Here is a 20,484-nt window from a genome sequence, read left to right on the forward strand (position 1 = left end):
CAACCTTTGCTAATGTGAGATCGTGTCTCAAAAAGCCAAAACATCATCACCAAAACCTGCCAAACAAGAACACAAAACAACACCTCCCTCCAGAGTATGTATGTACTCTGGATTGTTTCTTTTCAGAAATGCTGTGTTACTTTATGCTCAACCCTTTTTAGTTTGGATTTCTTAGTCTAGATTCCTTGACATGTTTCACTTACACGTTGATGCTTTATTGTTAGCAACTAAAATTGTTAGGATTAAGAATTACCTAACAAAACAATGTATTATCTTAAAGATGTTCAAAACTATGCCATGTCCTCATGGCTTGTCAAATCTTTAGAACTGAGGCTTTGTAATTAAATATATAGCAATTAAACATCAATTTATCGGTTGGATTGTAGATACACAGGCAGTGTGTTTCACTCTGCTTTCCATTATGTCAATGAAAAAAAAAAAGAAAACAGTTCTGTTCCTTTTTGGGGGGCGGGATAATTTAATTAGAACATTTTTGCTTTTCACCAGCTTTCAAAGGTGTTTCCATCTTAGGGTTAGTGAAATGACTGGGAAAAGCAGCTTGCTACCAAACCTAAGGTTCTGTCCTTGGATCCTACATAGGTGAGGATCCACAAATTTATCTTTGACTTTCACAAGGGTCCTGAGGCACATGCACTTGTGGGTGTGCATATACATTAAATACAGGTGAACTACGCAGGATAATGCGGCTCAACATGAGTAATCCTGGCATTTAGCTTACGGCTAGATATTTCCACAGAATGACCAAACTACTGCAAGTCCGTTGGCAGAATCATTGTCGAGTTCTGGGAAAGGGGTGGGGGGGCAATACCTTCCCGTCAAAGTCTAAGAGCGGGTACCTAGACTGTTAATAAATGCTGAGTCGCATTATGCGCATGCGCATCGCTGAGACGGCTATTGGTTCTTGATCGTCCAATCTCAAGCAGCGTTCTCCAGCCTTGCCCAATGGGGACAGGCGCCGAGCTGGGCCCGCGGAGTTTGATAGTTGTTCCTGGAGGCGGAAGTGGCGAGTCGGCCCAGGAAGACCCGTTCTGTCCCTCAGAGCCCGCTGTGCGCCTCTGCTCTCGCGCCTCGGCAGCCCCGCACCGGCGTCGCGGCGCTTTTGGAAGGTCCCGGACGTCCTGGCGGCGTGCAGCGCAGCGGGAAGGCGAGCGGCGCTGGCTCCGCCGTGCCCCGTGGCTTCCGGTCAGCGGTCGGTGACGGAGGGGCGGGTGTGAAAAGAGTGGCGGTGCGGTGCCGAAAACTTCCCGGGGCGACCGAGCTCCCGGGACCGTGAGCTTGGCTGTCGCACGTTGACTTGGCAGAGTCTCTTTACAAACACTCGGTGAGGTTTTAACGTAACAGTGAAATTTCATTGTTAGTGTTCTCCAACCTCCCTCCCATCCCCGTACACTTTCTCTTTCTCTTCCTCTTCCTTCAAAATAAACGCTCTCCAGGAGCAATCACTTGATGGTTGGTGGCTTCGTTAGGCTCTTTACTGCGATCTACGTGGCTGTTACTTATAAGCGTAATTATTGATAACTTCTCTTCTAGGGTACTAACGAACAATGTTGCCTTGAACTTGCTTCACCAATGTCTCTCTTACTGAGCATATTAAGAAACATGCTGGCATATTTTGGTGTTCCTGTAGACCAGGTAAATGTCTCTAATGAATTTCGTTTATTTTTGGATCTCGTCGTTTTAAGGCAAGGTATCATGTATGTAATGATAAATGAAAAAAGGTGAAGTGGGTTACCTTTCGGCCCTACTAATGTATGCCACTAAACAAACACGCTACGTGCAACAGAGTTAGTACAAGAGGTTTATTTGGGGAGTGTGGAGAGGTAGCGTGAAAGGCCATGTCGGAGTTGGGACATGAGAGAGGCAGGCAGGCAGACAGATAGGGTAGAAATAAGAGAAAGAAGAGAGCTAACAGGAAAAGAGGCAAGAGAGCAAGCTGTGCCTGGTAGGCACTTCTACGGGATGCACATGTCGCACAGCTGATGGTGGAAAGGCACTTGGCGACAGGTGATGACATACCTCCTATGACCTTAGAGGCAGGCTGCTGCCTTGGCAGAAACCAACTGTGTAGCGCAGGCTAAATGTCTGGATTTTGCTGACTTTATTCTTGGGTCTCGTTGTTTTGAGCCAGGGTATCTTGTAGCCCATGCTGTCCCTGTTCTATCCCCACCTCCCAAGGGCTGGGATTATAGATGTCCACCATCAAGTTGGGTTGTCGTGTGTCATTTTGAACACGTTTTCTGCCCTGGTTAGTTTTTGTCGACTGGACATTAAAGTCTCGTGGGAAGAGGGAACTGCAAGGAACTGCCTAGGTCACATTGGCCTCTGGCCTTGTCTCTAAGAGATTGTCTTTACTGTTGAAAGCTGCCTGTGAAGGACACCTGATTCTTCAGCAAATGAGTTCTGAGGTATACAAGAAAGCTAGTTGAGCATGACCCAGTGGTTTCTGCTTGACTTCTGCCTGACCTACCTCACTGATGAGTTGGGACAGAGAAGTTGTGCTGGCTAGTTTTACGTCAATTTTACACAAGCTATTGTCATCTGAGAAGAGGGAACCCTGATTGAGAAATTGCCTTCATAAGATGAGGCTGTAGGCAGGTCTGTTGAGATTTTCTTAATTAGTGATTAATGGGTCCTGGGTTCTGTGAGAGAGCAGGAAAAGCAAGCCAGTAAGCAGCACTCCTCCATGGCCTCTGCATCAGCCCCTGCCTCCAGGTTCCTGCTTTGTCTAAGTTCTTGTCTTGACAGCTCTCCTCCCCAAATTGCTTTAGGTCACGGTGTTTCATCACAACAGTAGTAACTCAGAGTAGGACGGAAGTGTGAGCCAAGTAAACCTGTTCCTCCCCTAAGTTGCTTTTGGTCATTGTGTTGATCACACCAGCAGAAAGGGAACAACTTAACACCAGGGTCTGGTAGTACAGTCCTAGAATCTTAGTTGTGAGAGACATTGAGGTATCACCTTCAAGGCCTCCTTAGGCTGCAGCGTGAGTGAAGACCAGCTTGGGCAACTCAGCTCAGTGAGACTGCATCTCAGAACAAAAAGCCATCAAGTTGGACTGGTGCTGTGCAGATCAGTGGCTCAGAATGAGCAAGGCTCCTAAATGCAGTTAGTCAGGGAAAGAAAACCTCTGTGTGGACATTTAATTGTTACTTCTCTTTAGGTGGGAGAAAGGTGAATTTGCAATAGTGTAACTTTGATAGTTTTGATAGTTTAAAAACGCTGGGAAGGTGGTTAGTAATCTGTTTACTCTTTTAGGTCAAAACCCAATAAGGGATACAACAGAGGGAGTGCCTTAGTCAGGGTTTGTATTGGTGTGAAGTGTAATGGCATTTCATTTGTATTTTAATAAATAATGCTTGCCTGAAGATCAAAGAATAAAACAGCTACACTGGTCAGCCTTACAGCCAGGCAGTGGTAATACATACCTTTAATCCCAGTGGTCATACTAGTTGCCATAGAAACCGGGCAGTGCATGCCTTTAATCCCAGTGGTGCACACTTTTAATCCAAGTAATAAAGAGGAATATAAGATGGGAGGAGACAACTCTCAGACACAGTCTCATTCTGAGATTCCTGGAGGCAGGATTGTCATTTAGGACTGAGGTCAGGGTAAGAGCCAGGGGCTGGCTGTTTTGCTTTTCAGATTTTTAGGAAGAACCCCAGTTTCTCTCTGAGTTTTTATTAATCATGCTTCACTGGGCCATCTCCCCTGCTTTTTTTCTTTTTCCTTTTTTTTTTTTTTTTTTTTTTTTTTTTTTGCATGTGAGTGGATTGAACCTAGGTCCTTAGGAATTATAAGTAGACTTTGTACAGCTGAGTGTAGAGTACTTTCAATAGACGTGTTTCGGTCTCCCAAAATTGTAATATTTATAGGTCTAGGATGTGTTTCTCCTAAATTGTACTGTCTGATATGAGAGCTACTGCCATATCTCCCTGCCTTACCTTTTTCTTTTAAGTTTTGATACAGAGTTTTGATATATGCTAAAATACAAGCCAGGATGGCTTTTAATTTTCTGTCCTGCCCCAACAACCCAAGTATTGGGATTACAGGCATATTCCAGGATACCCAGCCTCATGCCACATTTAAGTACTTTAAATATTTGAATTAAGTTCTGCTATAGGCATAAAATAACACATTTTGAAGACCTAATAAAAAAAGGTAAAATTTTATTAGTAATTTAAAAATATTCATTATATGTTGATATATGTGTGGAGGCCAAAAAATGTGAGCCTATTCCATCTTGTCTGAAGGTTAGAGAGTTTGAGGTTGCTCAAAGTTGAGAACAGCAACTGTGGCTACACACCCAGCCTTGTTGTTTTAGACATTGAGAAGGCTAATAGAGGTGTATCCTTTCCACCCTGACCAAAGGTCAGAGAATTCAAGCATGCTTCTTTTGAAACAGCAGGTTTGACCTCAGGAGTAGCTGCCTTTAGGATACTTGGTCTAGGGTGGGTTCACTGCCTAAATAACAGAATACTTTTCTCACGGGTCAATGGCTTGATGTCTCAAAGTATTGAAGCAGGTAACTGTTCTAGTTGTCCTTTGTATCATGTTAAAGCAGTCTTTTGCCCCCCACCCCACCCATTTTTGTATTGGGGTATAAAGGTGTATGGAAAATTAAACGTGGGGCAGACTCAGAACTCATTATGCAGCAGGCACTGAGTTGCCATCCTGGTGCTACCCTATGTTTCTGTGATTCTTTCTTACCTCTGTCCCTCCTACTTAACATTTTCTAATCCTCACAGTCCTATGCTGGGATGCAGGACTCCACCACAGCTAGGATCACAGCAGAAACTCTTGACATATGGCGCCCAATGTCGGGTGGCTTATGTCATATATGTACTTGTATTATATTTTTCTGGAGAGCAACTGAGGTGGCACTCCTATCCATGGTGACAGTTACTCCCCTGAAGGATGCAAATAAAATTAAAAGTTGTCAGGGCTTGCCCTCATATTAATGGAGGAAAGAAATGTGCAAATGAAACAAAGGCTCCTGTCACTGATGTGTCCCATTGTATAATACTCAGGCCAGCTGACAAGAGCTTACAATCAAACTTGAAGGGGGCATGACTTGTGTAATCAAGAACAGGTAAAACTAAACCAGTCTTGAGTCTAAAGTTGGGTCAGGACCTCCTAAGCATGTGAGTGAATGTAAGTCAGTTAGATAGCGGCTTGTTTTGGGCATGAGAAAATTTGCCTGACCCCAAAGAATGTATATTTTGTTGGTGAGTAGTGGGCGACTTAATTGGAGATATAGAGCAGGCTCCGGTAGCAGGGGCCTTACAGGATGATTAAACAAGGAATATTGACTGCTTGGAGTGCACTGTGGAGACCGGGCTGGGAGAGCTGATGAGAGGCTGAGGCTAGTGACAGACTCAATGTCAGAGTCAGGTGTCTAGGTTTGAGCAGAGGGACCCAAGTCTGTACTACCAGCTCCTCCTGAGGGTGAGGCCAGAAGATCTCAAGTTGGGGTACAGATTGAATTTAAGCCTAGTCTGGGCAATTTGTGAGAGTTCTGTCTGAAATATCAGGTTCAAAAAAACTCTCCTATCTCAACTTTTTCACCTGGACCATATCCTGATTGCCAGTGATTCTGAAATCCAGGTTTTCTTTTGAGTTCTAAAATTGTGACTATTTTTATCTGATTACTGATTGTACTACTTATAAAATATTCTCATGAGGTCCTAATGGGAGAGTGCTATAATTTACACTAATAAGGACAGAATATTTACGTTATAGTAGCACATTCAGTTTAAATGCTTTATAAAGAGCCAGTTTCCAGTATATTCAAGCTGCCATATATAAATAACTCTGAGTTGTTTAGGATCTGATTTACTGTTCTTTTCATCTCTCTCTTAAAAGGAGTAACAAGTACTTTCTGTACTTTCTGGATGTCGGGGTTTTTTTTGTTGTTGTTTTGTTTTTTTTTTTGGAAATTGCTGGATGTTTCTCTTATCTCTAACCTTCTTTTTCATCTCCCTAAGTTGCCCAGGGTAGTCATATAATTTGGGGCTCAAAGAGTCCTATTTCTAAACCTGCTGAGTTGTTGGGGTTATATATAAACCCACACATAGCTGAAATGGCCAGTTTTTGCCTCAAAAGGTGGAATTCTTTTGTAGGTGGAGAGGGAGAGAGAGAGAGAGAGAGAGAGAGAGAGAGAGAGAGAGAGAGAGAGAGAGAGAGAGAACTTTTCTGCATAAAGTTTTAGCCAGAACTTACAGAATAAATAAATCTCTTTATGTATAGAAAGGGGCTTTATTCCCTTTATTAGAATGACTTACAGGCTACGATCTAGCTAATCCAACAGTGGGCAGCTGTGAATGGAGAGTGTAAGAACGCAGATGCTGTTCAGCCCACCAGAGGCCTCTGCTGGCCTTCGGGACCCGCTGGAACCCTAGAAGTGGTCTCCGTCAGCCAAGGGATGGCTTGCTAACAAGGCAGGAGCAGGCAGGCAAAGGCAAAAGCTTTCTTTTTCCAAGTCCTTATATAGACTTCCAGGAGAAGGTATGGCCCAGATTAAAGCATGTGTCTTCCCACATCAAGATCCAGAGTAGAGTTGTATCTTCCTACTTCAAATTAGGCAAAAAAAATTCCTCACAGGTGTGCCCTCCATTTTTGGATTTAGTTTCAAATGTAGTCAAGTTGACAACCAAGAATAGCCATCACATTCTCCAAGATGTTCAGTTAGGTATCTGAGCTAGGGTCTTTATTGTAGCCTAGCCTGGTCTCAAGCTTGAGATCATCCAACCTCTGCCTCCCAAGTGCTGGGGTGGAGATAGACACACCCCTGCATATATACATATATATATATATATATATATATATATATATATATATATATATATATCCACACCACAGATATATATCCAGTCTGAGTGAGAATGGGTTTGCATATGTATGAAGTGGAGGCCACGGGTCATTCCTGAGGATTTTGACTCATTTTTCTTTTTTAATTTGATGTATATTTTGCTTGTGTGTGTGTCTGCACCACTTGTGTACAAGAGCGAGGCATCAGATCCCCTAGAACTGGGCCTGCAGATGGTTGTGAGCCATCAAGTAGGTTCTAGGAATCAATCGGTCCTCTGGAAAAGCAGCCAGTGCTTTTAACTTCTGAGCCATCTCCAACCTTCCTCACCCTCTTTTTTGATACAGGGTTCTCACTGGCCTAAGATTCCCCAATTCAGCTAGGCTGTCTAGCCAGGAGACATCAGGCACCTACCCATCTCTGCCTTCCCAGCTCTGGGGTTCCCGGAGTACATCCCCATGCCCAGCTGTTTTACATGGACTCTAGATATCAAATTTGGGATCTCAGTATCCATGGTGAACTTTATTGACTAAACTGTTTTCCAAGATAAATGTTAATAAAAGTTTAATTCTTCAAGGAAGACACTTTAAAAGTATGTTATTATGTTTTCTTTGAATACATAAATGTTACTACACCTGTTGAATCTCTTTTTTTTTCTTAGATAAATATAAACATATTTAGCTGAAGTATATTTAAACAAAGCTTTATTTATAGGATTTGTTGATTTGGCAAAATAAAGACTATGGGTCAGCTCGGAGTATCATTCGTATGATTGGGAGAGTGCTTCCTTTAGAACCTTGTCGAAGACCTAATTTTGAGGTAAGTTGGTCACCATATGTTGTTTAAGTCCTGTGTGTAAAGTAATCCTGGACACTCCCAGGAATATAGGGTAGAAGGAAAGGAAATGTGCCTGCAAGCCAAGAACCTTTACTGCTGGAAATAAGTCATCTCACATGTGTTTGCTTCTTCAATTACATCCAAAGACAGGTACAAAGAATACCTGGGAGCTTGTGTAGTGGGGAGCTGCGGGCCTCTTCCCACAGTCCGGCTCATGGCTGCCTGGCTAGCTTATGCCCCAAAATAATGACACACAAAATCTATTCTTTTAAACACTGCTTGGCCCATTTCTGTTCATGTATGTAGCACCCCAAGGTGCGCTTACCGGGAAGATTCTAGCCTACGTCCATCCTGGGTCAGAGCTTCATCGTGTCTGCTCTGGAGAGGAGAGCATGGCGTCTGTCTCTCCGAGGAGCTGCCCTGCATCTGAGCTCACTTCCTCTTCCTCCCAGCATTCTATTCTGTTTACTCCACCTATCTAAATTCTGCCCTATCAGATGGGCCAAGGCAGTTTCTTTATTAGCCAATGACCTTCCTCCATCAAGCTTGTTCTTACCTTACTTTATTTGTATTTCTGCTGTGTATAGATGAGATTAGCCATGGGGAGAAGATGTTGTTATTTGCTTAGGTAGTAAAGTAGCATGACTCCAGTGTTTTCCCTTTTCTGTTTCAGACTGTTATCATTCAATACGATGAAGCACGAGGCATGTGCTTTCCCTGATTCCCGATGGAGCTCTGACTTTGTTTTCATTTTTGTTTTAGTTGATCCCTCGCTTGAACTCTGAGGATTCTGATGATTATGAACCTGTTGTTCCATCTTTTGCTGATGTTTTGTGTGTGGCAAATGATGAAGAAGCCAGTTATCTCAGAAATCGGTAATATTATATGCATGTGTTGGGATGTGGGTGTAGCCTAAAACGTGAATGCTTACATGCCCTGAAGTTTGTTCCTACTGACTGGACAATTTTGTTCTGCTTTTGTGACATGGTATGTCCTGATATTTTCCTAATATAGGAATGGCATCTCATTTTTTAGTGTATATGTTTATTTTTTTGTTTTTTTTGTTTTTGCTTTTTTGAGACAGGGTTTCTCTGTAGCTACGGAGCCTGTCCTGAAACTAGCTCTTGTAGACCAGGCTGGCCTCGAACTCACAAAGATCCGCCTGTCTCTGCCTCCCGAGTGCTGGGATTAAAGTGTATATGTTTGAAATTACATTTTGCATTTAAATTTTTGAAAATTATATTTTCCTTTCATACACAAATGAATTTTATTTTTATCAAATTACCCCTCACCTTTCTACTCCAATTCTTCCCAATTTCATATTGTCCTGTGTGCGCACATGTGTGTGTGCTTTTTGTGTGTGTGTGTTTGTGGATGTAAAATCTATTTAGTCCAGTTAATGGTATCTGCATGTGCATGGGTGGAGGGCTGCCTTTTAGGACTTGAAGTGCATTGCTCCAAGATCTTTTGGCTTTTAAAATTTCCATTGAAAAGTCAACTGGTATTCTAATGAGTTTGCCTTTATATGAATTGTAACTTCTCTCTTTCTTTCTTTCTTTCTTTCTTTCTTTCTTTCTTTCTTTCTTCTTCTTTTTTTTTTTTTTTTTTTTTTTTTTTTTTCAAAACAGGGTTTCTCTATAGCTTTGGAGCCTGTCTTGGAACTAGCTCTTGTAGAGCAGACTGGCCTTGAACTCACAGAGATCCGCCTGCCTCTGCCTCTGCCTCCTGAGTGCTGGGATTAAAAGTGTTCACCACCACTGCCTGGCTGTAACTTCTCTCTTGAAAGTTGCGTACCTTTTCTTTTTTTCTGTATATTCAGTGTTTTAATTATAATGTGGCCTGGGGGAATTTCTGTTTGTGTTTATTTCCATACGTTAAGAAAATTTCTCCTATGATTTTATTGGATAATGTATGCCTTTGGTTTGGCATTCTTCTATTCTCATGAGTCACAGATTTTCTCTTTTCAGTTTTCCCAAAGTTCCTATGTGTTCTTTTCTTTAATCTACCATTTACTTGACTTTGTGGTCCATTTCCTCTCTCTTTCTTTCTGCCCCATCTATTGTTTGGTAAGGCTGTCCACTGAGTATTTGGAATGGGTGATTGAAGTTTTCATATCCATCTTCATTTGCATTTGTATTTGCTTTAATATTTCAGTCTTTCTGTTGAATTCATTTTTCATGTCCCAAATTGTTTCATTATTTCATTTGTTTCTGTTTTCTTGGACTTCAATCCGGAATTTATTCTAGCCCTCTTTAACTTCATTTAGGTGTTTGTTTCCTGTTCAAAGTCTTTGAACTCTTTATAATCACTCTCAAAATTCTTTGTCTTGAGATTCATTTGAATTCTTTTTGATGAGGAATATTACTGTAGGATTGGTGATATTTGGAAGGCATATTGTCTTGATGTTTCATGTTCCTTATACTTTTGCAGTGGGACCTTGGGCATCTGGAGTTAGGTTGTGGAATTAATGGGAGTGTTGTATTCTACCTATGTTGAGTTGTTGAGTAGGTATTTTTTTTTCCTGTTACCATATTTGAACTGGTTCCAGAGCAGCTAGGAAGCCGTGGGATTGCTGATCAAGGCTGGCTATGTGAGTGATTGGGTGAGCTCCAGGACAGGTGGAATGAGACCGAGTTGTCAGCAGAGCCCTGAAGGCTTGTTCATATTTATACCTCATGCCAGGTCTAGGGGTCAGTGGGTTATCAGGTGGGTTTCAGGGTCATGTTAATATTATTTTCTGTATTATAAATAAAGCATTTAAAAATAAATGTTAGATTTATGCATCCAGCCCTCTCTCATGGTTTCCATGTGGATTCTATCCATGGATTCTCATATGGGTTCTACACAATGAAATCAAATATTATAGATGAAAAATGTTTAGAGAGAAAATTCCAGAAATTTCCCAAAAGCAAAAACTTGACTTTGTTGTATTTCAGATACTTTGCTATATTTACAAAAATGACGTAACATAAAGGTCTTGTATTGGGTCTCTTAGGTATTTTAGAGATAATTTGAGCAAAGGATATGCATAGGTGCCATTTTATATAAAGAACTTGAGCATTGGCTTTGGTGTCTGTAGGGTTCCTGAAACAGTACTCCACGAATACTGACTGAAGTGGACTATATTTCAAATTTTGGATGTATTTATATTCCTAGGAAATGCTAACTTAATATGTTAGAATATTCATATAGAGGCTTTTAGCATCCTTAATATCAATTATTCAAAGATTTTAGCTAAATTTATTATATATCCAGCTGGTTTATTAATTTTCAAAATTTTAGAAGATATAAACTGACCATGATATAATCCTAAATGCAAGACCCTTCAGAACTTATGCAGAATTATGTAGAATTTCTGAATAAACTTGCACTATTTAAAGTTAATCAGTAAAGCAATTACAGGTTAACTATTTTTGTTTTACAATTTGAGGAAAGATTTATTTTCTCATTTCCTTGCTGCTTATTGGCCGTGCATTCTATATATGAATACAAAAGTAAAGAATAATATGAGGTGCTTTATCTTGGTGAATCTAGGGATCATCTCAGGTCAGAGAGGTACTCTGATTTATTTAACTTGTTTATATTTGTGTGCTAGAGATTAAATCTAGGGCCTTGCACATGCTAGGCAATACTCTGTACTGAGCTACATCCCAGCCCGTTTTTTTTTTCTTAAGAAATTTGTCATGTGTATGTGGTGGGGGAGGGAGAATGATTGTGAGTGCAGGTGCTGTGGGTTCCTGGGGCTGGAGTACAGGATTGAAACACCTGACTTGGTGTAGTGGCGGGAGCAGCAGGCTGTGTCCCGCCACCCGGCTAGCTTTACACCCGAAATAATTACACGGAAATTGTGTTCTTTTAAACACTGCCTGGCCCATTAGTTCCATCCGCTTATTGGCTAATTCTCACATCTTGATTAACCCATTTCTAATAATGTGTGTAGTACCACGAGGTGGTGGCTTACCAGGAAAGATCTTAACCTGCGTCCATCTTGAAGAGGAGAGCTATGGTGTGTCTCACTGCCTTCCTCCTCCCAGCATTCTGTTCTGTTTACTCCGCCTACCTAATTTTCTGTCCTATCAAAGGGCCAATGCAGATTCTTTATTAACCAATGAAAGTAACACATAGACAGATGACCCACCTCCATCAACTTGTATTCTGGGAGCTGGGTCAGTCTGGACTTCATGAGAACCTGTCTCAAAAGGAAAAACTAAACAAAATACTAATTTTGCAAGAACAGTGGGCTCTTAACCAACCCTGTCTCTCTCTCCCTGTTTCTTTTTATCTCTCTCTGTCTCTCTTTTTTCGAGACAGGGTTTCTCTGTGTAGCCTTGACTGTTCTGGAACTCATTGTGTAGACCAGGCTGGCCTTGAACTCGGAGGTCTGCACGCCTCTGTCTCCCAAGTACTGGGATTAAAGGCATGGGCCACCATGCCTACCTGAGTTTTCTTTCTTCAGTTGAACGTTTTCCTCCCTTTGTTTCTTCTTTCCTTTCACCCACAGACATGGTCTATGGAAAAAGGAGGAGGAAGGGAAAATTGCTCTTTTCCATTCTTCAAAACTAATTTGGGATCCATTGTCACCTGCTCTAAGACAGAACAAACCAGTGAAAAATGATCTGCCAGCAAGTGAGGCTGCAATTAAAAAAATAGCTGCCCTTGAAGATGAGCTCACTTTTCTTAGGGCTCAGATTGCTGCAATTGTGGCAATGCAGGAGCGGAGAGAGAGCGAAGAGACTGGTAAGTAGTCGAGAGTGCCGCTGAGCTGATCCCTAAGTCAGCATCCTTCTCAACACAAACAGCAGGGGTCCGTGCCACTGAAGATCTTTGTTTAAGAAGTCATGATTTCGAAGTAAGCCTTTTTAATTCTTTAGCAAAGAACTGGAAGCCAGGCGTGGTAGCTCATGTCTGTGATTCGAGAATTCAAGAGGCTGAGGCAGAAGGATTGACTTGAGTTCTAAGCCAGTCTTGGCTGTAGTGTGAGACCATGTCTCAAAAACCAAAACTAAACCTGGGGATAGTTGATAGAATGCTTGCCTCATGTTCACAAGGCTTTGGATTAAATCCACAGTATCGCATAAAATGGCATGACTGTGTATAATTCTAGAATTTGGGATGTAGAGACAAGAGGATTAAAAGTTCAAGGTCATCTGTAGCAACAGAGTTTGAGGTTAGCCTGGGCTTCATGAAAATCCTTTTCAGAAACACCAAAACAAGACAAAATAAACTAGTAGCCGGGCGATGGTGGCGCACGCCTTTAATCCCAGCACTCGGGAGGCAGAGACAGGAGGATCTCTGTGAGTTCGAGACCAGCCTGGTCTACAGAGCTAGTTCCAGGACAGGCTCCAAAGCCACAGAGAAACCCTGTCTCGAAAAACCAAAAAACCAAAAAACAAAACAAAACAAAAAAACCTAGTACCAATTCCCCAAACTAATGATTTTTATTTTTCTAATTTTTTTAAAATGATCTATTTATTTTTATTTTAAGTGCATTTGTTTTTGCCTGTTTGTATCTGTGTATGAGTGTTTCAGAGCCCCTGGAACTGAATTTCCCATGTGGGTTCTGAGAATTGAATTGGGGTCCTCTGAAAGAGTAGTCAGTGCTCTTTATTACTTTTTTAAAAAGGAAAGAAAAAATGGAGATTAAAGAGGAAGAAACGAATAGCAATAGGTTTGAGACCATGTATATTTATAGTCTAATTGCTTTTATTTTTATCTTTTTATATTTATTTTATGTCCTATTTTATGTTTGGCTATAATGTATGTCTGTGCACCATGTATGTACCTGCTATCCACAGATGTAAGAAGAGGGCATTGGATCCCCTGCAACTGGAGTTATAATTATTTGTGAGCTATCATGTGGGTGCTGGGAACTGAACTCCGGTCCTAGAGCAACAAGTGCTCTTAACAGTTGAGCTATTTCTCCAGCCCCTAGTCTGTAGGTAATTTTTTTAAAAAAGTATTTTATTTCATGTGTATTTCATGTATATTTTTATTTCATGTGTATTTCATGTATATTTTTATTTCATGTGTATTTCATGTATATGCACCACATGTATGCCTGATGCCTACAGAGACTAGAATAAGACACCAGACCCTCTGGAACTACTGTCAGAAACAGTGGCGAGCTGCCCTGTGGGTCCTGGGAATTGAACCCCGGCCCTCTGTAAGATCAATGAGTGTTTGTAACTGCTGAACCACTTTTTGGCTTATCTTCAGTTTTTTTTCCTTTCTTTCTTTTTTTTTTTTTTGATACGTTCTCACCAGCAGGTGAATATTTTCCAGATGTCTTTTTTTTAAGCTTTTGGAGATGTATCTTGTTTTAAATATAAAATTTAGGGTCTGGAGAGAAGGCTCAGTAGTTAAGAGCACATACCAGTGTTCCAGAGGACCTGAATTTGGTCCTTAGTGCCCATATTGGGTGACTCATAACCCTTTGTAACCCCAGCTGAAGGGGAATCTGACATCATCTTCTGCCCTTCAAGGTCACCTGTGCTCATATGCACATTATCCCTCATACATAATTAACAATAAAAACAAAATCTTTTTTTAAAAACTGCAAGACCTAAGCTATATAGGTACTGGGTTCTCTTCACAGCTGATTTGGTTTTGAGGTGCTATGTGTAAGTATGATTACTAAAACTTTACGTATGTGTTTATGTGTGCACAATATACAAATAACATGATCATATGAGTATACCCTTTGTTTTTAAGCAAGGATGTTTATTCTTAACTCTTCAGGAGCAGATTTATGAGAAAGTTAATTGCTCATCTCAGGACAGCACCCGTTTCTCAAATGTCATTTTAGAGCGGGTACATCAATTTGAGTACTTCTAACTAGAAGTTGTTAGTGTTTGCTTTGAAACCGGAGAGTGAAGTTAAGATTTTCTGTGGATTCTTAGGAATCAGTTTGTTTCCTCTTTAAACTGCATCCTTTAGGGTGTGCCCTGAGACATCCTGACTGGATTAGGAGTGAAATGACCCTTCAGATGGCCACTCTTCGGGCTTACTCGGCAGACGGGGTTGGCTTGTTTTCTTGGCTGCCTTGCAGTAGTTGAGCAGCGTCCCAGAGGCCACTGTTGTTTGAATCTCACTGGTTCTCTGTGTTATGCTGCAGAGAATTGTGTGTGGTTTTGGTTTCTCAACAGACTACTTTGCTTTAGGCTTCTGTGACCTGAGTGATGAACCCAGCATGGAACAAACGCTGTCGCCATCACTGACTGCTGGCCTGAGTGAGGAGCCAGATCTCTCTCCAAGTTCAGTATTTTCTTCTTCTCCTCCTCCTCCACCACCTCTGCCTCAGTTTTCTCTCCCGCCATGTTTTCCTCCTGTACAACCCGGATCTGCTAGCAGAGATGACCCAACAGCTGCCGTGGGAAAGCAGCACTCAGGTGTTCACAAGATGAGTGGTAGCCATTGCTCAGAAAGCTGTGGAGTTAGTGATGTTCCAAACATGCTGGATGTTCTAAAGGACATGAATAAGGTCAAACTCCGTCCCATTGAAAGGTATGTCACCAACATTTGGGGAAGGAACTGAAATTCTATCAGTTGTTTTAAGAGAAACTGTTTGAGAGTTGGTGTGTGTCTCTTACTCCTTACCTCCTGTGGCCACCCTCTGAGAGACAATTGCTTTTAGTTCTTTATTGACTATTTCTTTTATTGTCTTACCATACTTGACATTTTTCTGGTATGTTAATTATATTTACTCCATATTGTAAAGAATTAGGAATACAGTAGTTCCTTTTACCCAACATTTTGCTTTCTCTGATATTGGTCACCCTTCAGTGGAAAGTTCCAGAAGTAGCCTGATTAAATAGTTAGAATTCAATGAAGACTGATTGAATGATCAAACTAATGAATGACTAGCCAAATGATGTTCTTTTCAGAGATAGAACCTGATCCTTTAAACATTCTTAAAAGTTTCTCTCTCTCTCTCTCTCTCTCTCTCTCTCTCTCTCTCTCTCTCTCTCTCTCTCTCTCTCTCTTTCGTTTTTTTGTTTTGTTTTTGGAGACAGGGTTTCTCTGTGTAACAGCCCTGGCTGTCCTGAAACTCTCTTTTTAGACCAGGTTGGCCTAGAGATCTGCTTGTGTCTGCCTCTTGAGTGCTGGAATTAAAGGTGTGTGTTACCATGCCTGGCTCTTGAAGATTTCTTTACATTTTCTTCGGTTGTGCTGGACATCACGGCACATGCCTATACTCCCTGTATTTGGACAGCAGAAGCAGGATCATAAGTTCAAGTCCAACCAGCCTGGTTTGTAGTAGTGAAAATGAGCCTCAGGTCATGACAGGCAGCGGGAGACCCCAACCCATGTGGTTTCTTGGTTTTCTAATTTTGAATTCTTAGTACTCTTTAGATTCCTTAATTCATGGCAGAAATCTCTTAAAGATTAATTAGATTATAATATATTATGCTCATATTCCTGCTGTGTTTGTGAACAAAGAGCTAAAATTGCATTAAAGTTTTAATATATTAATTGTGTTTTATAAAAACTAGGTCACCAGGTGGTAGACCCATTCGGAAGAAAAGACAGAGTTTACAATGGGATCCAGTGTCGTTAATATCCAATGCACTTAAGAAGAAGTTTGCATTTCAGGATGATTCCTTTGACAACGAAAATAGATCTTGGGAGTGTTCTCCATTTTCGAGTCCAGAAACTTCAAGGGTAAGTTGTGGGATAAAGCATTACTTGCTTTCTCAAGCATGCATTTATGATGGGCTCTGCATCCATACAGATTCTCTTAAAGTATTTATATTGGATAAGTTATGCACTATTTTTTTTCTATTATTTATTTGCAGTGAGATTTTACATGATGACCCAGGCTGGCCTACACTTGGGGAAATCTTCCTCCGTTAGCCTCTCAAGTGCTAGAATAGAGCTGTGAGTTGCTATGGCAGGCTTATCCATTAGTTTTGTTTTTTTAATGCTAACCTTTTTTTCTTGCCAACTTTGCATTATTTTTTTTTTTTTGCTTTTAGCTTATGAAATAAAAGATGATTTGAAACATACAGATGCACATGCTTATAATGATTTGCCCTAGGTAGGTGCTAAGTTGATGTTGCTATCTGTAGTGTGAATGAGATATTAGAAATGCTAAGGACTAGGGAAGAGCTGTGTATGGAGTCAGCCTAACCATACTGCATGTGAATACTCCATTATGTTAGCCTTCAAATAGGAAGGGTTTGGATTATTTAGTTGAATGGAATGTTAACCTTGCATTTTTTTTTTTTTTAAAGCAAACAGGATAATAGTCATTTCCAGCCCATTTTCCCCTGAGATAGGCTCACCATGTAGCTCTGACTGGCCCAGAACTCATGTTGAGTTCTGCCTCTGTGTCCTGATTGCTGAGATTAAAGGCTTGTGCCACTTGGCCAGAATCAGCGTTTTCTTTAAAGTAGTGTTTATTGGATGCATAAAAAGGTGTGCTTTAAGGTGTAGATGATTTTCATACGTGTCTAGTTGAGGTCAGACAGAATAAACCCTTTGCAATCAAGAGGACTGGAGGAGGGACAGCTTCTGAAATCAGTAGATAGCACTCAAATGCCCTGCAGCAGAGAGAGACTGGAAAACTGAAATCCTACAACTGCTCACATAGCATAACAGTGTGGGAGGTGTGTGTCTTCCAGGAAGGCACATTGTCAGTTAGGTGCGGTCCATAAGGTTGTCACTGTGTGTGTACTCAGAAAATTATATGTATATGAAATTCAGGGCTAGGGATCTAGTGAAGTGGTAGTGTGCCAGGCTAACATGCACGATATAGTAGGTTCAATGCCCAGTAACCTAAAACAAACCAACAAAATGCCTGCCCTCCTTCAAACAAAACAAGGAAGGCAAAAAGTAGTTCTTTTTGGAATTACAAGTCGCGTCTTAAGAATGAGACTGTGTCTGAAGTAGGAGTTTCATTCTAACATTTGTGTAGCACGTGGCTGTTTACAGGGGAAGGTAGCTCTGTAGCCATGTGCTCTGCTTATGTGAGTCAACCATATCTTAGATGGAGTTACTTGTGGAATGAGCAAGCAATAACAAAAATCTTCCTGCTTCTGAAATGAGTCCTCAGCTCTGAGCACAGCTCCTGACATAGATTACTCTCATTATGTGCTATGGAAGGAACTAAACCTAACCTCTAAGGGTCATCTAGTACTTTATTCTTATCTGGCTTTTTGCTTTCTCTCCTTTTTTCTTTTTAACGTTTTAGTAATATCCATTTTAAACATTTGCTTTTTTTCAGTTTTGATGTCACGTTTCTCCAACAGAACATCAGTGATCTAAGAAGAACTGGTAATATAAAAGCAGTTATTCAAGGTGTCAGAAGTGAAAGCTGGGCCTGCACTTGGAAAGATAGATAGAGCAGAAATGCTCTGTGGTGTCTTCCGCTGCCTTCAGAGAATCACAGCCTCTGACAGGGTGACTAGGCCGTGTCCTGAGACCCGTCTGTGCTCAGCCTGAGGAAGACGTTTACAGATGCTTGTCGCTGGCCCTGGAAGTTCTGGCAGTGAGCTGGCTGTGAAGAGTCGGGTCTGTGTGCGTGCTACTGAAAATGGAATGTATGCGGCAGTGATTTTCCTAAACAATATGGCTTCCTACTTAAGTGCCTTTGTAAGTCGCTATTGAGGGGACAAGACTAAAGCCTTTTTAAACCCAGGCCCAGTCTTTGTGAGAGTCTAACCTAGCAGGCACCCCACCCCATGTACCTGTAAATTTAGAAAAAAGCCACAACAGGCCCAAAATCTGCCTGGCTGCCCAGAGACTTGAGGACAGCCAATCAAGAAGCTAGACAGACAAGTTGTTTTCATTTTTTATTTTATTTTATTTTTTTACAGTTACTGGGTGGTTTTGTAAAAAGTTACAAAAATCACCTCTTGACTTAGAGCCAACTATCCCCCTACCCAATCCAATAATGCCAAGGCTTGCAGTTTTTCCCTTAAAAGAACCTTTGCACTGTGAGCTCGGGACCGTTCTTCCTCATCTGCTGTGTGGGTGTGTGGGACAAAGCAGCCCCTCCTCGTAAGCCTGTCAAACAATTAAAAAAAAAAAAAAAAAAAAAAACTTGTGTAATTGCATCGGAAAGTGGGCACCGTGGTGGTCTCGATTCAGGAACAACAGTATGATGTGGTGTATCTGACCTTCAGCAACTTGGAGATTTTCTGTGAGCCAAAGATAATTCTATTCATTAAGAAAGTCATAGTTTTAGTCATGTAAGTCTGAATTTTCTAAAACTGAGGTGATAAATTCTTTTGACTGTCAGGTGCAGCAAGTAGAAATAGACTCTTGAAAAGTTTCATCCACACTGGCTCTGTATGTACATAAGCCTGGTATGTTCATCCACACTGGCTCTGTATGTACATAAGCCTGGCATGTTCATCCACACTGGCTCTGTATGTACATAAGCCAGGCATGTTCATCCACACTGGCTCTGTATGTACATAAGCCTGACATGTTCATCCACACTGGCTCTGTATGTACGTAAGCCTGACATGTTTCCTTTGTTCTCTATCACATTTGTACCCCCCTTTTTTGTAAATAGATTGTACAATAAATGTATCTTTTGAATTTGCTTGAGTTTTATAACAAATCGTCGTATTCTTACTATTTTATGAAGTCTTGATTTCTTTGTGAGAGGTGGCTGTGTAATTGCATTCTCTCCTCATGTGTATGCTAGTGTGATGCACAAATTTGCATGTTTCCCTACATGCTTCAGCCCGGACTACAGCCAGGGAGCAGGGAGGCAGAGTGTGTGTTAGTGGACTCAGCACCTACCTCTTTGCCAGGTTCTCTGATTTCAGAAGAGTCTTAACTTGCCCATCACTTTTATTTATTTATTAAAATTTTATCATTCAGCAGGGTCTCTGAATTTTGAATGGCACTTATGACTAGCCTTAGTGCTTTCCCTGTGTTGACTCTCAGTCCCCACATCAACAACGTGGGGTAGGCTTTTGTTAACTTCACTCAGTAGATGAGAAACTGGGCATAGGCGTTACTAGCCCAGTTAATCTCCCAGGACCTCACAACTTACTAGGTGAGTTAGGATTTGAATCTAGGCAGATGGGTTTCCCAACTCACATTTTGACCTTGAAACACTGTAAACACTTATAAAATTTTAACCTATTTATTTAAACTTTGCGTTATCACAGAAAGCATTTCAGACAGTTTACAGATAAAGTGTGTAAAAGCAGTGTAGTGTAGCAACAAATTTCAAGAGTCTTTAAAAACCCTTAAGGATGTAATTTTCTCTATTCACCACTAGAGGGAAGCACAGCACCAAGCACGCCTAGGTTGACAACAGCTGTTAACCATATCCAATTGACAACTGTTTAGAAGTCATAGACAAAACAAGGTTAGATTAAGTATTAATTGTACAAGCAGTTTATATAAAGGGAAGTCAAAATTATAAATAGCCATACCCTTGACACACCTAAGATTACTCATATCATTAAGTTAATTCAACTTTTCCCCCACCAAATAGATACTTCTCTTTAGCTAAAATTGTACTTACTATTTGTCTTATGTGTGTATGAGTAGGTCAGAGGACAGTTTTCAGGAATTGTCCATATGGACTCTGGAGGACTAGTTGTCAGACTCAATGGCAAGTGCTTTTACTCACTGAGCCGTCTTGCTAGCCCACAAATGGATGTTTGCTAAAAGTCAGTAATTAAGCAAGGCATGGTATTATTTAACTGTTAGCGTTCAAGATTGCTGTAGGATTCTTTCAAGTTCCTAAGCTTGATATGGCTATTTCAATACTGCTGGGAAAAGCACAGGAATGGTTACAAGTTTTCTTTTATCTCAGCTTTATCTTGGTAAGGTGATAGTTTTACTGAGTAACTGG

The 20,484-nt window shown here is 41.0% G+C and overlaps 1 protein-coding gene across 1 annotated transcript; it reads left to right on the forward strand.

Annotated features, from left to right (window-relative positions):
* Positions 1 to 1,539: 1,539 nt before the first annotated feature.
* Mtfr2 (mitochondrial fission regulator 2) lies at positions 1,540 to 18,004 on the forward strand. The gene is made up of 7 exons (XM_057759567.1): positions 1,540 to 1,653; positions 7,539 to 7,643; positions 8,424 to 8,536; positions 12,163 to 12,398; positions 14,822 to 15,164; positions 16,154 to 16,322; positions 17,912 to 18,004. Exons 1-7 carry the CDS (start codon positions 1,591 to 1,593, stop codon positions 18,002 to 18,004), a joined length of 1,122 nt encoding a protein of 373 aa, XP_057615550.1. The 5' UTR covers positions 1,540 to 1,590.
* The last annotated feature ends 2,480 nt before the right edge of the window (positions 18,005 to 20,484 follow it).

This window comes from Chionomys nivalis, chromosome 2 (genome assembly GCF_950005125.1).
Source record: "Chionomys nivalis chromosome 2, mChiNiv1.1, whole genome shotgun sequence".
Classification (NCBI taxonomy): domain Eukaryota; kingdom Metazoa; phylum Chordata; class Mammalia; order Rodentia; family Cricetidae; genus Chionomys; species Chionomys nivalis.